At 35.4% G+C, this 21,193-nt stretch overlaps 1 protein-coding gene across 1 annotated transcript in view; it reads right to left on the bottom strand.

Moving 5' to 3' along the window:
• Nucleotides 1-21,193, bottom strand: part of ATP6AP1 (ATPase H+ transporting accessory protein 1) — a 49,842-nt gene that overhangs the window by 10,126 nt on the left and 18,523 nt on the right. Inside the window, exons 7-8 of the mRNA XM_026051682.1 lie at nucleotides 18,304-18,389; nucleotides 79-320 (exon numbers count right to left, since the gene is read on the bottom strand). Coding sequence (XP_025907467.1) covers nucleotides 79-320; nucleotides 18,304-18,389 — 328 coding nt within the window. The remainder of the gene's footprint in view (nucleotides 1-78; nucleotides 321-18,303; nucleotides 18,390-21,193) is intronic.

Below are 21,193 nucleotides of genomic sequence, written 5' to 3'. Positions count from 1 at the left end.
TAAATTGTTGCCCCTCCACTATTTCTGATTAGCTGTTAGAATCATGTATTATGATATGAATTTTCTTATACTACTCACGTTGAGTTGGTGTCTGAGCACTCCGAGAAGGAAATGTCCACATTCTGATCTATAAATGTTATATTTGTCAAATCTATTAATACTGAAGAGTTGGCCACGAGACTGAAATTACTAGCATAAAAAAGGATGCACGTATAATTTCCATTAGTCACATTCAGTACAGGATTTGATAAACTGTCTTCCTCCTCAGTGGCCATTAACTGTCGTCCTAATTGCCACGTCGCATCAGTTCTTCTAGAAATCTGGAATAACAGCATATTAACAATTCATTGCCTTTCCAATAGATGACATTGGTGACTTAAAACAGAGGTTTGTCACTCTATACAGTTGGCTCAAATCCTTCTTCAATCTGCACTTAACACCAATCCTCACTACTGTCTATTTAATGGGAAGCATGAAGGGAAGCTTGATGGTGCTAATCTGCTTCCCATAGTCAGGTATCCACATCTGAAAAGAAGCACTAATATCATGAGACAAATGACTGCAAAACTATGGCAACTCTGACTTGGGACAGCAGTGCCCATTAGTGTTGACAGCTATCACAAATCTTTCATTTTTATTTTTTCTTTACTGGAAGGACATACTGAAAATGGAACATACTTTTCTGTCGTAAAATTACAAGAAAACTACCTCTTGCCAGTTCAATGACCATTCTCCTCAATAACATTAACAGTTTTGGCACTCTGCATTTTAATAGACATGATAGCAGGCAGTTTATTGAATATAACAGTTTCATATTTAGACTCTTTTGATAACTTCTGGAAAATAAAAGAAGATTTACAGTCTTTTGGCCAGCCTGGCCTTACAAAGAGGCTTTATTGCACATATATTTGTTATCGGGAGGCTTACAGGAATTCCCTTTAATAGATAATGCCTTGTTCTTAGAAAAGTACTTGAAGTATTCTTGATAAAAACAATCATCTCCTTGATATCGGGGCAAAAGTTGGATGATCTTATTGGACAAAAACTTTATTGTATTGTTCCTATCACATTCTACATGATACAGACTATTCCATCTATTTTAACACCCATGTAAGCTATACAGTTTTGTAATCTATAATGATTTGTGTCTTTGGATAACTTTGTGATGCAAGGAATAAGAGGCATTACAGGATTTATCAGAACTATAATTATGAGGCTCTACTGCCTGGACACTGCAAATTACAGAAGGTTTAAAGATAGGCAAGAACTATCTTAGAAGGCAAAGACCTGTTGGTTAGAACAGAGACTATAATATAGCTCTATAACCTGTCTGTGAAGAGGAGCCCCAGAAGATTTTCCAAGATTTTTAGTGAGCAATTGATGCTCACTAAACACCACAGACCATCTGTTATTTATGATACTACAATATGGTTTTACAGATAACTATCTCATTCAAGATACAAAGCGGAATGAGCGGAGTTAAAAACCTTTGACTAAACACTCAAATGAAGATTACCCTCTTCCTCTCACATACATACATACTTTTTGAATTTCTTTTTAATTCAGAGGAGCGTCTTTTTATCAGAACACACATTATTTTAAATGAATACCATTTTCTTTAGAAAAAGAATGTACAACAAAAGAAAATATTCAACTTCTGATACAAAACTTCTAATCTTCCCTTAGGCTCTCCTCCAATATAATCATTTTATTTTAAACAGATAAGAAGAGCTGAAATCTAAATTACATCCTGTACAGCAATTGACTTCATGATGTGGGCCTCGCATGTCATCCAAAGAGGGATCTAAAAAGCACATGATAATAGCTATAAACAATGCTAGACCGGAGACTGCAATTGGGCTAACTTCCAGTGTTAGTTTTAAGTATAATAAAACAAAAAGAAATCTATTAGAATATATCCTGGAGACTACAGCGTTATTTCTATTGCTCTGCTGCCAGTATTTTACCATGGAGCTCTCACATAATGATTCCCTTAAGTTTCTGAAGAAAAGTACATAAGCCAAGAACATTTACCTGTAAGAAAGCGGTGCCAGAGACTGAAAAAATTGTTTTCTCTGACTAAATCATTTTAAACAGATTTACCTATACTAAAAAAAGGGAGTCAACAGAGCTGCCAAACACATTCCTACAGCAGCTTTTGTTTCAAACACTTGTATTTCTGACAGAAAATACAGAAAGTCATAGACTGCACAGCCCAGCCTTTCCTTGCTTACATGGCTGTTGGCAGGCAAGACAAAGATGCCAAAGCACAGCCTGAAAGTTTCACATCTCTTCAGAAATGCCTCCAAACATTTGCTACCCTTGTATATTGACCACTTCACCCTGAAGAAAGACTCTGAAATGTTTCCTGTGACTGAGGTGACTTAGCATATTCAATTGTCGGGAAATATTTCCTCACAAAAAATATGCTTTAAGATGATGCTTTGGAAGGAGGATTTGGAAAGCATCCCAATCTGGCATATCCTGGAAAACTGAGGTCAGCAATCACTCCTCCTTGCTGACCTGCATCCGAAAGCCGGGAGTTCTTCCAGGACATCCCTGCCTCTATTTCAGACCTGTATTTTCTTATTCTTTTGTTTCTGCACAAACATGACTCTACTGAATTAAATTCATTTATCACATGCTATACATTTCATGCTAAACTGCAAATGAGTAGACAGTTACTTGAAAAATTATTCTATTTATACTGAGTTCTTGTAAATCGAAGTACACTTTTAAGAACAATCCACAGTGACAAGGTCCTAAATTATTAAACTATGTTTTGTTCTGCTGTTTATCATCACCTTCTTCCCTTTTACCTTATCGGAGCCATGCTATGAGTGACTAATTCTCTTGTTAGGCTGGATTTACCGGTGACAGTTCCTGTGTCAGATATAAAGTGAACAATCAAAACATCTCATTAAGAAAAGCACAGAAAGTAATTAAATTTACATTGTCTTAGATCAAAATTGGATACTGATGTTGCTAGCTGAACAGCAATACAAGTTGCCTGGACAAATTTTCTCCCTGTGATCAGTTTTGAAAGCCTCCTAATTCAGAATCATATGTTTCGGAGGAAGAAAGACAGCTGATCTGGCAACATTTTGATGCACCAACATACTGATCTTTTTCAAACAATCAGACCTTAGATCCAAAAACATTCATTTGTTTTGTTGTTGTTGCTGTTTTTGTTGGTTGTTCCAAAACAAAATGTCTAGGACACAAAAAAAAAGAATTGGGGGCATATTATGTATTTGAAACTACAAACAAGTAGAAATTCAATGGTTGCAAACACTTATCTGAAGATATATAAATGCTGGGAAAATAAAAATTTAATTGGCTGAAATTGTGAATGTTTATGAACTGTAGAAATAAGCTACATTTCCCACTAGTTCCAAAGTTGGATTTTGGAGTATTAGTTCAGCAGATGGTTATGCCTCTTGTTTCAAGACAATGTTCTTGGCTTTTTTTAATGCTGTACTTAGGAGAGGAAATCAATAAGAAAGGCATCCTGATGGTGCTCACTATTCCTTCTCATTTCTTATGAGTCTCCATTCACATCCTCTCTGTGTAGTTGCTGCTCTTAATGTAATAAAATGGAGCGAGGGGAAGGTCTTTGAGTAAATTTAGATGAGTGAGGGAGAAAGAAGAGGGGCAAATTAAATTCTATTCCCCTTCTCAGGTTGTTTCTTTGCCTTTTTCCTCTCTCCACATCAGTACCGTGGGCTGAATCACAGAAGGACTGAGGTTGGAAGGGACGTTTGTAGATCTAGCCCAAACTACACTGTATTACATTGTCTGTGTATATCACCCTCATATGGCAAATTGCATTTTTCCTAGTTTTCTCATAATGCCTTGAGTCAACTGTTGAAATCACAAAAGTTTGTAAGAATCTCAGATTTACTAAAATTGTTGTATAAGAACCAGATATTGCTTATTAGTATTAAACTTCAGTAACAGAGAAAAGAGAAAATACGTAGGTCATGCATTTCAACATCTCTGAAAAACAAAGATAAAAGCACAAAACATTTTAAAAAGGAGGGAGAGGAATGGTTTGGGGTACTTCTGAATTTGCATGTTTGAATTACGAGGTGTAAAGTCTAAGGACGGGAAGGGAAACACTGCTAATGTGACAAGTGCTACAGTGGTACCTGAAAGACAAGTAACTGGGCTAATCTTGGTAACTTGTATGTACCACCAATAATGCTTTTCACAGGACAGGCTAACTGTACACCCTAAATTTCTCTATTCGCTTTAATGAGGATCTTTACAATTCCTTTTCACAAGGATTAATTGCTTTCAAAAAAGATGATAGAAAACTGTTTTGCGCTATGTGGTGCTGCTATAGAAGGACAGATCGTGTTTCTTTCTAGGGTTTGGCTGTGGCAAACCAAACTTGCTCAGTGTTGGCATCCCAGGCAAGTATCAGCATATTTTTCTGAAATTTCCATTTCATCTTTTTTTCACACTCAAGCAGCTTGGCTTTACTCCATGTTTTCAAACTGATGGCATCATTACAGAGAGCGTGACCACTCCTAATCTTGCCAATATGCTTGTTTTTCTGAAAGATACTGCACCAGAAACCTGCAAGGCATTATAAATATTTTGTTAATCCATAAGTAAAAAAAATAGCAAAACAGAGATTTGATCTGTCAAAATCTATAACATTAAGTAAACAGCTACCAGTTTTATTTTTTATAGTTTGAACTTCTTACATATTTGTTATACCCTATTTGTTTGGACACTTTTTTTCCTTTAGACTGTCTTAAAATATCATACCATTTTTGGCACTAGATTTGGTTAATCTTTTATTCCATTTAAACTTCAAGAAGTGTCCCTCTGTTTTACTGAGTGGACTGGATTCATCCTAAATCATTTAGAGATCTAGACCTCATCACCACATGAGTAGGACGCAGGACAAGGAAGACTCTTTTATCAGAAATGTTAAAGTCCATTTCCTAGATTTAAAAAGGAAGCAAAAGTCTGGCCTTGTTAGGATGAAATGATCCTAATGATGAAGTAAACTACAGATAATTTATCTACAACTCTTCCTAAGTCCTATTTTTGAATTAATTTATCAATATAAAAACGATTCATGACATGGTGCCTGTCCATCATCTACACAGATGTGAAAATAGCTATGAACTGGGGGAAAAAAAAAAAAACCTCCACTTGAGCAGCACAAAAATTTTGAGTAAGCGCAAATTCAGTTGCAAGATTTTATGCAGTGGCTAGTCTTGTCCTGTTCACATATATATGTGTATTCACACATACAAGCAGTATCATGCATCATGTGTAAAGTGAGATCATGGAGGCACATTTGGTTGCATGGAAGGGTACTCAGAAGGGGAGAATTTCTTTCTCAAAACAAATTATCTCACCCTCTTTCCAGCTGACTCTGTGGAGGCACAGATAGAGCCAGATGGAGAACGCAGTGCAACAGAACATGCAACAGAGGCTTTTTACAATAGTACAGAGAGAATGAGCTGAGGAAGTGGTCATACTTACAAACACTCAGCAGGGAACACGCTTTCAAAGCATTAAGTCTGCATTGCTGAAAATGCAGTAGAGACTTTGCATCAAAGGAAAAGGAAACTTTTGGAAACGGCCTACTTGGCAGACCAGTCTTTCCCTTTTTCACTGTCACTTTCAGTAGTTGGTAATGAATCCTTAGAACACTATTTGTTTTACACATTGAAGTGAATTGTATGTTATTTTGCTCTTTTGTAATTTGCAGCCAAGCTATTGGGATAAATATTGTTAGTATGTTGTTTTATCCCGGGGAATTCTTGGCCGCTTTCACTCTTTTTTATCAATATTCTAATATGCCTCTGTTCCCATACAATTTCTGTAATCTGGATATATCGTTTTAGGTAAAACACGTTTTTTTCAACTAAACGTGTTGGAGAGAGAGAGAGAGAAATAAAGAATGCAGAGAGAATGCATCACATCATTAGCTATCATTTATTAAGAACAATTACTAGCATTGTAGTACCCTGCAAGATGTATGACCAAGATTACTAGCTGACATTAACATTGGATTGCTCACTTTTGCAGTAACATTTACTTCTATCAGCAAGTAAAACGACTCAGGAACTGTGACACTCAGCCCCTGCTTGGCATTCTGCACTTCATCTCCCAGAATTTTTCACAGAAGTGAATCTGGGACACTTTAAAGTCAAAATATAAGTTCCACTGTGAGAGATAATGATAGTCTCTCTTTTTAATTCAAAGTGATTTGTGGAGACTACCCAACCTACCAGAAAGAAGCTGGAGATATTCACTAAAAAAAAAAAACAACAAAACAGCAGACTTTATTATATGGCTGCAGCTTATTGGTCTGTTTAAATTTGATCTGTGCTGTTAGTCCATATGCTTATGTGGAGGAGTGTCTCTTCACAGTAAGAGAAAAGTTTATTTTGTAGTCTAAACTATATAACAGATCTATTAATTTTGGTTTACAGAGCATCTGACAACCCTGTGCAATTAATATAGTGCAAAAGCAAGTGAGCAAGAAGGAACACATAAAGGCCAGAACCCAGAGCAGAAGAACTGTACTGCTGAGATGAGCTAATCACTTCACTTAAAAAGTCTTACAGGATGCAGCCAATTTTTGCACATATGGGACAGAGACACATGCCCACAAATGCCACCACAGTTCCATTTTTCAGCAACTTTTAACTGATGTTTATACCAAACTTTTTTCAGCTAACTTAAGCAAGAGAAGGTATGGAAGTACTGGAAGTTCTTGATTTGCAAAAGTAAAACACTGTAAGTTGGACTAGTGGTGAGAGAACCTGCTACCCTTCAACTTAATTCACCAACTTAAACTTCAGTTATGACAAATACCCCAAATGAAATTATTCTCATCAAAACATTGTTTTGGTTTTCTAACAGATTTCTAAAACTCATTTGATTTCTTTAGTTAATCATGTTTTCTAAATTAATACTGAAAAGAAATTGAATTAAGAGATTATATTGTAAAAAAGAACTACCTCTAAAAGGAATTAACCAGATGTATCATTCAAAAAGAATTCCCTCATGCCAACCTCCCCAGTTTCAACATTAGATTTTTGGCCCTGTTTCAGGCAATTCTGCCATGATGATAAAGGCAATTTTACATATTCTACATAATTTTTAGATTGCTAGGGGGATATACTCACTCCAACTGGCTGTGTTCCCTACTTCCTTATGTCTTTATGTGGATTCTCAGTTACCAAGGGAGATATGAAAAAGGCTGAGGAACCTTTCCAGCAGCAATAAAAAGCAGATAGGCAGTGCTTTTGGGCTCAAGGGAGATGAGGGGGTCTGGTGGGTTTCATAACTGACCTAGGCAGGCTTTGACAAAATGCATTACTCATAGTGCTGGGAGAGTCACCAGTGCTGTTTGTCTCAGATGCAGACCAATAACTGAAGAATTAAAAATCTGAATCCATAAGCTCCCCCCTCTCGCCATATTTAATCTTTGAATCCTTCATCACCTTGGGGGACTAATCTGCAAAATTCAGGGCATTCCAATTCTTTTTAGCTTGAAGAAAGAAGGGATACACAGCATTACATGTTACACTTCAAGTTCAGTACATTAATAATTTAAGGAAAGTATTTTTTGAACTTTAAAAATTTACACATCATTGTTGTAGTTCCTTGGGTCTTTCTGCAGAAAATGACAGTCAACTGGTTATTCAGATGCCACTGGTCAGATTCTCCCAAGAAAAATTGTGCTCAATGAGACAAGGCCATTCTTTGCTTTCATCTGTCAACTCTTCCAGGGAAAACAGAAAAAGACAAAACCCTCATTAAAGGATGTTGTGAGGGGAATTTGCCTTTATGTTTCCAGCTTAATGAATCACAAGGCAAAGGCCAATCATACTGGCAAACTGGATTTCCTTGATATGCAAGATTAATTAAAACAAGCTTTTTTTATTTTCAATTAATAAAAAAAGAAAAACTTCCCCTCTGCTTTGCTGCTCTCAGTAATTCCCTTTAATTTCTATTATTGTAGTTTACAAGAGCTAGAATATATGTATAAATAAGTGAAAAGCACATCAGAAAGTCTAGACAAAGTAATCTTAGAAATAACATCAAGTACCTTTTAGAAGGAGATCACCACTGTTTCTTTCTATTTCATCAACATTTCTCCCCTCCCACTTTGTGTTAAAACAGCCATATTTACATTGAAGCTTAGTTAACCCCACCAGATACATCTCAGTCAATGTCATCGATATCGGTTTAATAATTTCCTTTCTCAGTTGTGAGTTTCCAACCTGCCAATTTAAACAAAGTGAGTCCAAAATATACAGCTCTTACCAGCAGTTGTATGAAATTGGCACTCCTGAGGCCTGTAAATACTGACCTTTGTCTTGAGACATTAAACTTTAGAAATCTGAACCTCATCGGGTGTGTGGGATTAGAAAACAAAGACCAAATTTATTTTAGCACAGTTGTGGGATTGATTGTACCCACAACCTGATGCCCATTCATGTTTTTACCCATGGGCAAGCGTTTCTCGACAGGTAATGGACAAGCCTGGCTTGGGAATGGATTCATCTGCTAGCAATTCCTCCTGCTGGCAGCACACCTCCTCACAAAAATTTTGGAGCAATAGTAAGGAAGATTGTTAAGACCACAAGGAGGGAGAAGGGGGAGTTTTCAACAGTAAGGAGCCGAAGTGGAATTTTTCACTTGCAAGAGTAAAAATCCAAAAGCAGGAAATCCTCCTTATGCCATAGAATATTGCCAATGATTTGGCTAAAAGTGCCAGAGGCAGAGATATCCAGGCACTGGCATACTTGAAGTTTAACTTACATACTGCAGTGCACTAAAATATATACTGATGCTGTTTATGACTTACTAAAGATTTATCTGTGAAGTCACTCAATCGTTTGGGTTAAAACAGAAAATCTATGATCAAAATTGAGGCTTTTATAAGATGATGAGGAGAAAACGAGGACAAAATATGATATAGTATCAAATATAGCATCACTTTTTATTTTCTGACTGTTAAGTCTGACTTTTACAGCAATGATTCAAACAAACTGCATAAGAAGCCTGTGACATTTGGTCAGGAATAGGATAGGTTTCTTGCCATATTTACAGAGGGTGTGCCTACCAGTGACTCTAAGTGTATATGTCACACTACATCCCCATATTACACGCTCCCAGGCTAGTTTGCAGCCAAATTGCAAGCCTATATGAGTCAATACTGCTCTGTCATACCAGACTGAATTCCAAAAGGCAGAGAGTCTTTCCAACCTGGTTTGGGGTTAATTTGCCTCTTTTCTTGCAGCATGTCCAGGTTATTAGATTTTTATGGAAAAGCCTGTAGTATTTAATAATGGTAACTTTTAAAGAGAACATTGCAGTAGAACTAACTATCACTACAACAAAGATATATTTCTCTGTTGAAGACTAGAAAAATACTTGGAAATTACACAAAAGTTTATCATTCTGTATTCTAATTTTAAACACAAGTATGCCCTATTTATGAATGTGATAGCTGCATATGCAGAGGAGCAATGTGTGAATAACAATGGCACCTCTTTCCAGCTGCATATGGAAGCAATTTATTGATTAATGGCTTTAAATAGGGATCTAATAATACTTCAGTGGGTCTCAGACAGGATAGCAGGAAGCAAGGAAAAGCACAGTCACTATATGCATAAATGTGGTAGATCTAGAACTGCTCAATAAAACGTCTTCCTACCAGAAAACATTGGATTTTTCAGATAGAAGATTTCTGTGGAACTGTATAAAATAATGGAATTATTTTCTAAAATAAAGCTATAATGAATAGCAACTGAAATAAAAATGAAATAATCCAGATTTCTTTTAATTGGTCTTCTGTGTTATATGGATGCACTAAATCTTTGGTGTTTATTATACTGCCTTTAGTCCTTAGATCACACATACAATTCTCAGAATCAGCATTACTCCTAAATGATCTGTATTTTTCTGATGACTGGCAAAAGTTTGTCTTTGTTCCTCTCACAGCTATTTCCTTAGCACAGATGACAGCCACTATAGATCAAATTGTGCAGGATTTAAATGCTTTCACTAGGTCATAGGGCAACCTTGTGGCTGGATCAGGAGGATCTTTTTCCTTCTTTGATTATTTAATTCATACAGTGAGAAAGAAGAAAGTCATGCAGGAAGGTGCTGGAGGCAAGGCTCTTCTAATCACATGAGTGAGCTATCCAGCCATGTACAGAGATCTTTGCACCCCATTCCTAGGATGAAGAGGAAATATGTGACCCTTTTCATGGATGAGATGGTTTCTCATTTCCATCTCCTTGTTTCTCCAGGTACAGGAACAGGCATCCACCTCTTAAGTGTGAAGGTACTTAGTGTTCCCACATCCAACTTACAGATTTCCTTACACTGAAAATACGGAAAATAGGACCAGGCTTGAGGCACCACCAACCTGTTTTCCAGGTGAATAGCCATTTTTTATGATGGGTACCCTGACTGCCAACAGAAGAGCAATTTATGTGCAGCCATTCAAAGTGGCCATTATTCTCTTATTTCAAAAGCTGCAATTCTACAGCAACCGAATAAACAACAATGAACAGGAAAATCCATAAGCTTCCTTTACTGGAGCTTTCTTCAGTTTGTTGGCTGCCTCTTCTGACTCCTGGCCTTTAGTTAAAAAAGTTAAATATTAGCATTTGCATTCCTGTCACAGAGAAATGCTATGTCAATATCCCAACCTTCCTCTGCCAAATCAAGGCATGACACTAGAGAAACTCTGTCAGAACAAAGGTCCATTTAGCTCACTGTCACTTCTTTGTCAGTGACTGGAAGAAAACAAAAATAGGAAAAAAAGGTAAATAAAAACAATATTTGTCACACGATACTCCGTTTCATTCTATAATCATTGAGTTAGAGACCTCCGGAGTTGAACATTGCATTGAAGTGAACATATACTTCTAATATTCCTTTAGTTTACCAAATCCACGGGCTTTTATCATCCAAAGCTGTGTAAAGCAGCAAATAATAAATTCTATTAATTTCAAGGAATTTGATGATCTTGAGTTCTGGTATGGCCTGTAGTTGGTAAGTGGCTGTAATAGTGAACAGGGGTCAGAAACGGTGAATAAGAATTTGCCATTCAGCCTGCCACTGGAGTTTGTATTTGTCAATTTATTGTTTCACGCTTTTATCCTGTTCTTTTACTGTATCCCTGTATAGATGGAGTGGCCACAATCACACACAGTACTCCAGTCGTGCACTTGCAGTCATTAAGGACTTACACAGTGAAATAATTGAAGCTTTTGGTGCTGCCCTTTTGCTTTCCAAATAATTAGTTACATTTTGCTTGCTATTCATCCTGCTCAAGTGCTGTGACGTTCCAAGACATCTACCCACTGCCACACCATAATCTTTTTTATGAGAAGTAACAGCTACTCATCACAATGTAATATGCATATTTCAAGTTTTCCTTACTTGTGTTGCTTTCCAGTAGGCTAAATTTCATCAGCCATTTTATCACCCAGTAACTCAATGTAATGAGTCGTTTCTACAGTTTGTCAGTGATCAACAAACTATAGCACCTTTTAGACTTCACCTCCTTTTCCATACTACTAGTGATTGTGCAGAACAGCACATGTAGCAACAAAAATCCCCATGGAATTCCACTTGGAATTACACTGCACTGTTAACATTAATCCTTTATTTTCACCTTGTGTTTCTTATCTTTATAATATATGCACAAAAATAATTCCACTTTTCACCCAATAGGAAAATTAATTCCGTTAAGAACCTTTTAGTAAGGTATGCTGTCAAAAACTTAAAAAGAAATGTAAGTAGATTGTAGAAATAGGATCATTTTTACCTACATATTTTATGAATCTGTTAAAGAAAAAGAACACTGTCAGTTTAAAGTACTCTGAAGCTGCGTTTTATTTTCTCCATCTATCTACCATTTTTCTACCTTGGTTTCAACCAATTTGGCCGATACAGCTTCCCGATTGTATTCCCTATGAAATATAAACCCTCTTTTTAAACCTTTTGTCACAATCATCATCTAATACTCTTCTGGAATTAAGGTCAAATTAGTGTTTATACACACACACACACACACACACACACACACACACGAATATGTATACACACAAATGTATGTAAATTTGTAACTTATACATAAAAAATCATGAAAATTGATACTTCTATGGTTTTTCTTATTTAAAACTCTTACGTGAAAATTATGTGCGCTTGGTGATATGTTATTACCCATTTTATTGACTTGCTCTGAAGTTTCTCCTATCATCTCAGTAACAGCAAAAGTTTTTGAAGCCTGCTGATTACTAAAAAAGTGTTTGATGTGAAAACTTCTCTATATTCCATGACAGAGATCATCAATACATAGATTCATTTAGTTTTGTGTTATCACATATTTTTCTGCGTTCTTTTTGATTAAATCCAACGCTCTGTAAAAGACTTCCTGTCTTACTTGCTTTTCATTATTTTTATGTATTTTGCACATTATTCCTCAGAATCTCTTTAGTCTGCCTTGTGATTTTGCACTTAACTTGCAAGAATTTATATTCTTTTTCATTTTTCTTATGTGTGCAGGATTGATTTCTTGAAGCTTTTTTTTTTTTTTAACTTCTATTAATCTCACCACTTTCACTCTGTTGTTTATCATGTGAGAGTTTGGGAGGTTTCTTTAAGGGTGGGAGTGAAGATGTGGTCTTTCAAAAACTGATTTGCATATATTTTGATGTAGATTTGATATTGTTTGAGCTGTTTATATATTCTCTTTAAACAGTTTATCTACAAACATCTTACTCTTTTAGTTGATTTCAATTTTCTTTCTACAAGCTTGGTTTTCTGTATAGATCTCTTTTTATAATTAATTGTTTCCATGGTAGCTATCCTGAACTTCTATCTTCCTTTATGATTAAATACCCAGTGGTCACTACTACAGAATCAGTGCTGATCTCCAACTTGAATAAGTCCTGGATGCTGCTCAGGACTAAAGTTGGCTTCTTGTCTTGTAGGATTTCTGAGAAGTTGTTCCAACACTCCTTCACTTAGAATATCAAAACCTAACGCCTGCATGATATTCTGCCATGATCTTTATGAAATCTCTCTCTAAGAATTATTGTACTGCTTTCTTTCCAGCCTTTGGCCTCCTGTAACATTTCAGAGAGCAACCAGTATTTCATTTGTGTGAGTACGATATAATGAAAACCTTCTTCTATTTAAATAGAATTTTAGAAATTGCATGTAGGTAGGAATTTCCTTGACTAAACTTTAGAATTCTAGAATACTTCTAGACTATTATCTATACTAATACCTTCTTGTCTGCTTGTACTTAAACCACTGCTTTGGTCAGTTAAGTCAGTCAACATAATAAAGTTTACAGGCCAATTCACCAAATCACAAGGGCATGCGTATGGCATCTTTAGGCTAAAGTCGGATCACTTGGATGCTCGGCTCAGTCTCAGCGTTCCAAGATGTTCCCGTAATTCCTCAAATAGCTATCTATCTATCTCACTCTGAATCCAAACTACCTTTACGTTAGAGCAGCTCTCTTTTACTGATCAGTTCTGTCCTTCTTACATCATTTTTTATTCTGACATTTTCCGTTGCAGTTTTTAACATGCTTGTTATATTAATACCCTTGTTTACAGTTAGGCATTCAATATATTCTATCTATCTTATTTTTAGGTTTATGCCTTTATTTTGATTGGAATGGTTATTTTTATGATGTTTGTCTACATATAAATCATATAAATACATGTTTAAGAATATTCATGGCAGTTTTTATATCTGCATTTTATATATATATACACATTTTTTTTTCTTAAGACAGAGCATTTTTGGACATATCACTTTCACTTGCATGTCTTTTCAATTTCACCACCTTGTCAGATTAAACCGGTCATTAATTTTAAACTCTCTCATAACTTTCCAATATGATTTATACAAAACCCTATACAAAGAGGCTCCATCTATGAAAGAAACTAAATATTAAAAATTTGTTCTAACTAAATAAAAATAAATAATTTAGTTATGTTTTTCCCTCCATATTCCATGGAAGTTAATAAGCACAGATATAACACAAATACAAAGCAAATGACAGACTTACCAAAATGTTTACGTTAAGTGAATTGTTACGTGTAGAGAGGAGTAGTGCAAAGTTTAGGGTTAAAGATAAAACATTACTTTGCAGTTATTTCCCTTAATTCTACACTAATATATGGAATGAATCATCGAGAATTGCTAGCAAGCATTTCTCACCTCCTCAACATTCAATTTTCAAGATAATTTGGCTATTATGTTCATTCTTTTTCCCTCTGGAGTGACATGCAACTGGCTTCAACCAGCCTCAAGCAGTTCTTCTGTAATTATTTAAAATGACTCTAGCTCCAATCAGTAGAAAAGTCTAGGTTAGCTGGAAAATAATTAAGTGCATATTCCTCACCTACAAGTTAAAGTTTATTTTTTATTATAATGGAGCTCTTTCAGCTGGAGAGAAAAGATGAAAGAATGAGTAATGCCAGTGATTTCTTTTTGTAGTTCGGAAGCACTGATGCCTTATCAGCTCTTACATCAGACTATCAGACTGCTCCTTCAAATGTGAAGAATACAAGAGTAAATTAGTAAGAAAATTCCCATAGTCAGGGATGCAGAATCCACCCTACAATCCCAACTCTAGCAAATGGCATTATAACCATTCTGATAACATTTGATTCATGGGAAGTGTTATCTTAACCATTTAAAAACATCCCCTTAATGAAAAGTTCAGGTAATTCAGGTAACTGGGCTCTGTGTGGAAGAATAGATTCAATGAAAAGGTCTACCTCAAGCAGGCAGCTTGAAAAATGAAGAATGAAGCAGTCAAAAGCCCACTGTAGTGGAAATTATCTGAAAATGTAAAGGCAGGGGAGAAGGTTCAAACAGCACTTCACAATCCGTCTGTAAAAATACTAGGAGGCCACTGGGAGGTGGCCATAAATACCCTTTTGGCAGGAGTAAGTGGTTCTTCTGCATGGTGATTTTAATAGCGTTCAGCTAAGCCATGAAAAGACACCAAATATAAAACTGTCTTGGAGGAGTTTGAGAAGCAAACTTATAAAAATGTGGCACAGACACTAAGCGAATCTAAAGGATGGGAAACACAATGAGATTTATGATTTATTCAAGGTATGACTGTCTATCAGTAACTGCAGCCTTTTTTAACCCCTCAAAAGGGAGACTTACAATGCAGTTTTACAATGACACAGGCAAAATTACACATTACAACCACAAACAAAAACTAGGTAGTCCCCATGCGCAAATAGGAGGCCTGACTTCAATCTTCAGGAGAAATTCATGTATTCTTGAGAACTCAATGCTAACTGAAACTGTTGAGAGCCCATTTATGAGAGTGGCACAGAGAGCTTGTAGGCATTCACCAGAGAACACAGAACTTATTTTCCTGGCAACTAATATGAGTGAGATCTGGCTGGTGACATAACAGCAGCGTAGACTCACAGAACATCTTCTGCTTGGGCTGCATCTGCCTTCCTCACCTCCACCTCTCTCTCCTACGAGGCTTTGGGAGTTCCAGAACACGGGAGGACACTGCTCAGAGAGGAGGCAGCAGCTCACAGTAGCTTGGGCCAGTGCCTCTGCTTGCCTTGGTCATTACAGCTGAGAACATTCCTTCAGTGTCTCAGTCCTCCACAGTCTCAGTCTCCAAAGGGACTGAGAAAGACAGTAAATGTTCTGTCTAGAAGAAAAACTACTTCCAGGCACTAGAATGAAACAAGGACTGCAGAACGTTTTGATTCGCCTGAATAAATATTCATCTTGCAGTTATTACCTGATAACTATTATAACTCACAGGGATCTCTGGCTATACTGACTAAACTAAATAGTTCTTCTTCAACAAGTCAGAAAAGGGACTCAGCCACAGGAAAGGTCAGCTTCCTATCTCATTAATTCACTGTTTGTGAGACAAATTCCAGTCTGAAATCTTGTTCAATATATGGAATAAATTCTGCGCAATATCCAATTTTGCACAGAAGTCTTTCTCGCTTTGAGACAACACAAAGATGAATAATATAACAAGAAGATGGTAGCAGGTAGCAGGTAGCATCCAGAGAAGAAGGTAGAGCTATCCAGAGAGAAATAACCTCTTTTCTCTGGTGTTTGGGAGATCCATTGCATAAAGTGAATTTAACTGATCAGAATGAGTTGCCCTTTTTTGAAAAAGTGTCATGTTTAAAGCTCTTTTCCTTCATCAGTGGGAAAACAGCCACTTAGCAAATGCAAATTTTTCATACTGAGCAGCTTCAAATGTACTGAGTAATGTAAAATATCTTCCCATATGAACAAATACTTTATTTCCCATATATAATGATCTTCTTGGTTATCACTAAAGAGTGACTCTGTAACTCCTAGATTATAGAATATAGTCTTTATATCTTAATTAGAAAGAATCTGTTTTATAGCTTATGGTTAAAAAACAGTTCCCATCTTCAGTAGTTCAAGCACAAGGGAAGATACTCAATACATACTGAGAAGAGGTTATATGCAAATATATAGGCAGATCAGCCCTCAAAGGTAGTTTTCATTTTGCCTCTCCCGGCTCTGTACAGAAGCTGATAACCTTAAATGTGCTACAATAACTTAAAATTATAGTGAAAAAAAAAATATGTATTTCAAGTGGCTTCAATTTTCAGAATTAAGGAAAGTTTAAATAGATTAGTTTTTAAATTGCAGAATATTTTAAAATAAATTGCTTTAATTATTTTTAAATGTTCCAATTTCTCAAACTAAGTTAATTTAAAAATCTTGATGAAATATGTATGGATTTTAAAATTCAACAGAGTTTAAAAATTGCTACAAAAATTCCTGCTCTTAACTCCAATTCTTTAATTAAAAATATTTTTCATTCTGGTTGTACCAAATGCATATTTGCAGATAAGAATGGCCATCTCCCCTTCATTTTAAACAGTGAGGACCTACAATAACTATAAATATGTGGGGTTTTCTTGGGGGGAGGAAGATCTTCATAAAAAATTAATGCCATATATACGAAAAAAAGAGGTCAGAACTCTTGGAGACTCAAGTCCTCTCCTTTACCACAAGAAATACACAGCACTGAGAATAGCAATGTAGACTTTCTTACTCTCTGCCTTTGTATTCTCATCTTGGAAACTGAGCTGTGCAGATAAGATCCATAATGTAGCTATTGAAGAAAGTTCTTGTTTTCCTTCAGTAAAAATAGCCTTTGACCTAGGGCTATGGGAAAGGGCCATTTTGAACAACTTGATGGATAGCCAGAGTTTCAAGTTCTATTTCACTGCAAAAGTCAGATCATTTCTGACTGAACACAGAACACCTTTGAGGAAGCCATGCTTTATTATTATTATTATTATTATTATTATTGTTTAAAGAAAACTTATAAACCAAGGTCAAGTTGACCATTACTCTTCTTTTGGTCTGAATTGTTCTTAATGTTCCCCTCCTGAAATCTCTCCATCTTTTCAAGATCCCATCTGCAGTGGTCACTAAAACACACTAAAACACACTAAAAAATGAGTTACAGTAGCGATTTTCTTGTTGCCTAATACAAGGAAATTATAATTTTTGTATTCTTAGTTGACATTATTCTGAGTTTGAATTCAAAATTCAAATTAAATCAAGCATCATCTTGCATTCGTTTTTTCTCAAGGCATGACTGTCTTTCATATAATTGCTTTAAAATGTAAGTATTACTTGATTACAATCAGTATTTCATGCAAACAGATCATTCTACATAAATAACTTTCTCCTATTGCTACTTATTGCTAACATGGTTTGATGTTATCTATAAACAGCATCCTGACTATCAGCAAGGGTGCAAGTTATGGATTCAATGTTTCAGTTGTAAATACAAAACACTGACTAAAAAGAATGAAGCAATCAATTAACTTAAGCCCTCAGTTAATTAACAACACTGACTCTGCACTGGCCTGGTCTAGACATGAATTAGCTAAACCAAGAAAAGTCAGATAGGTCATCCAAGTCTCCACGTAGAATGCTTATAACCATTAGAGTTAAATGGAAAAAAAATCCCTTACCTTACATAATAAGTTTCAAAAAACAACTACAGATGTAGCAGATTCTTAGTCACTTACATTTTTAGACTTCAACTGTTCTGTTATATAGCTATTGCAAATGAAAATTTAAGCAGTCATTTCTGGTCAAAACCTCATATAATATAGATTGGCTATGTAATCTCAAAAATCATGTACATCATTCCCAGGAAAATATTAAGTTGTTAAGACACCAAAAATTTGATAGTTCTAGGCATTGACCATTACTCACCCTTGAAGGTCTCATTGCAGTATAAATTACTGAAAAATGAATTCCTCGTTCTTGTAGACCCATCATCAGTCTTCCAATTATTTTATCTATAAAGAGAAATTTGTATAATTTAACAGACTCTGTCAGTTGAGAAAAATAAAATCCTATGCTTGTTGGATGTAACAAGCTAGATACTTTAGCTTATTTAGTTTATTTATACAATTCAGGTGCTGACAACTTCTACAAACAGGCTAAGGCGTTCAATGTCAAGAAATTCACAGTTCCAATGACACAAGACAAAGCAAACTCATTACAGCAGCTCAGATGAAGGGGTGATTTTGAAGACAACAAGTAAGTATAGTAGAAAAACTGAGGAAAAATGAAGTCTGGAAACGAAGAGTTTTGGCTTTGCTTTTATATTGAAAAGAAATACCAAAAAAAAAAAAAAAAAAAAAAAAAAAAAAAAAAAAAAAAAAAAAAAGCCTGAGTTTCCAACTTTTTTCTCTTACCAGATTTTTACTAGAATTTTCAGTATGGTTCAAAAAACTCTCTAAAGAAGATTCTCTTTGTTCTGCAAATGAAGGTCATTATGACAAATACTTATGATTCATAGGTTTCCAAACTGTAGGTAAAACTATTAAGACTGACTTATCATATGGAGTATAATAGTTGTGAATCAAGAATGCTGATTAACGTTGTCACTGAGACAGATAAAAACATAAGCCAGCAGACTAATATTTACTTTAACAATGTCTCTCCACTTCTCATTCACAAAACATTCTAATGAATGGATATTTTATAACCCAGACAAATAGGCTGTTCAGATTTCAAGGGTATACTTTACAACAATATTTTGCTTTCTTGTATTAGTAGCAGATCTTATTTTATTATCCTTTTAACCTGCTATAGTAATTATTGTCTCCTGTAAGAAAAAAAAATGCTTAACTTTTGTGCAATTGCAAGTATTTTTTTCTGCTGATTTTTTACCAAACTGATCTCCACATTTTTGTCAAGAATCACATATAGATAAAGTTCACTTTTTAAAAGTTATTACCAAAAGTGTCTGCTATGAGAAACAGAAGTTTGCTGAGAAAGCAATTGTTTGTGCACTGATAGTGTAATTATTTTTGGAGAAAGTGTCTAAGGAATTAAATAATGTACATTTAATATTCCATATTCACAGAGAGCAATTTATTTTAAAATAAATTAGGAGCATCATTTAAAATTTGTGAAAGGAATAATACTACATAGGTTAATGCATAGGTTTTGCTTGTTTTTCCTTTCATTGAAGCAACTGAATGTATTCTGAAATCACACTTTATTTTCATTTCATTTCAATAAGGAGCAATGTGTAACTATAGTTACCAGTAAAATCTATAACCTTTGGGTTTCTGAACATTCTAGAGGAAATGTGTTTATTCAGAGAAGTTTCTGCAAGCATATTTATGACCATCAAATTGATACAAATCTTCATTTACCTGTGATCCAAACCCCCCAAAGCCACATTGTTCACATTGCTTATGAAATATTTGCAAGTTCTTCAAGGCAAAGGGCATAGATTTTCCCAGCCTATCTTAAAAGCATCCAAACGGCATGCCTACATGAGAACTTAAGTTATCCCAGACTCTGTACAGAAAAAGAGGCATCTCCAGATGGTATTTTTTTGACATTAAAGCAACTTTAGAGTGATCCTAATGAAGACGTTACTTTAGATACAATGAATTTAGGAAATTCTATTAAGATCTATTAATGCAAAGTTCGTCTAGAATGACCTCACCTAGCTAGCATAAATCCCTGCTTCTATGTCCTTGCAGAAGGATTAAACCTTTCTCACTTGCTGGAGAAAAATGAACTTCATTAGGAAACTGTGCATCATTAATTTCTAATCATAATTTCTTTGTGTTGTTGTTTTATACATGGATGGAAGGGATAGAAGAAAGAAACTGAGAAGTTCTCAGAGGAGAAAGTGAAAAGTATAAACTACGAACAAGAATGAAAAAAGGGGAAGAGAGGATGAAAAGGGGAAGAATATGGGGCAAGAAAAGGGAACATGGTTGACTAGATTGAGATTCAGAATGAAGAGAGGAATATATGCAAAAGCAACTGAAGAACTTCATGTCATGCAAATGGAGAGATGGGCAGGTTTGCCACTGAATTTTGAGATATGCTGAATTCAAAATCTACAAGACAGAATGCAAACCTTCTCCTGGGAAGAGAAACATTTAGTAAAACTGGCAGAAACCTCATGCACAAGAAAAAAATACCAAAGAGAAAGATAAAGAAGAACAAAAAGAGATCAAAGAAGACAAAAAGGATCCTTTGGTTGTATGAAGGTTAAAAAAGGGAGAAGATGCTCCTCCAAAAGCTTGTTACTACAAGTAATAAAAAGGAGAAAGAAGTGAGCCTATCTATCTAAAGATACAGTGAGGGAGAGGCTGGAAATAAGCCTGAATCCCTTGAATCCTGAGCAGGTTTGTATTTTGAAACCCAGTATGGATTTCATAGTGTGTCTCCTTTTAAAAAGATGCTTAGAAAACTTGTCTTACTTCAGCTTCTAGGTGGTTCAGACCAGCATTTTTCCTTGGGGCAGAATCTGGACCCATTTTTTTTTATATTACAGAATTTGCTATCTGCAGGGAGTAAAACAGGAGGAGAGATTTCTCCAACATTTCATTATAGCAGATTTTAAACTCTCTACAGTGAAAAGGAAAGAATTTGCAGTGACAAACATAAAATGCTTTATGAACTGCCAGACAACCTCATACAGGTCTGCAGTCTTTTTCTGGGGTTTTACTGCAGATAATGTAAAAGAAAAAAAAATACAAGCAATATTTATGGGCTAAAAATTCACTGGTCATGTTACCAGTGGTATATTTTTGTTGCTTATCCAGATAGGATCACTCCATAAGAA

Source organism: Nothoprocta perdicaria, unplaced genomic scaffold, assembly GCF_003342845.1.
Source record: "Nothoprocta perdicaria isolate Ctin4 unplaced genomic scaffold, notPer1 scaffold_79, whole genome shotgun sequence".
NCBI lineage: Eukaryota > Metazoa > Chordata > Aves > Tinamiformes > Tinamidae > Nothoprocta > Nothoprocta perdicaria.
The sequence above is the reverse complement of the archived record's forward strand: the minus strand, read 5'-3'. Positions and strand labels throughout refer to the sequence as shown.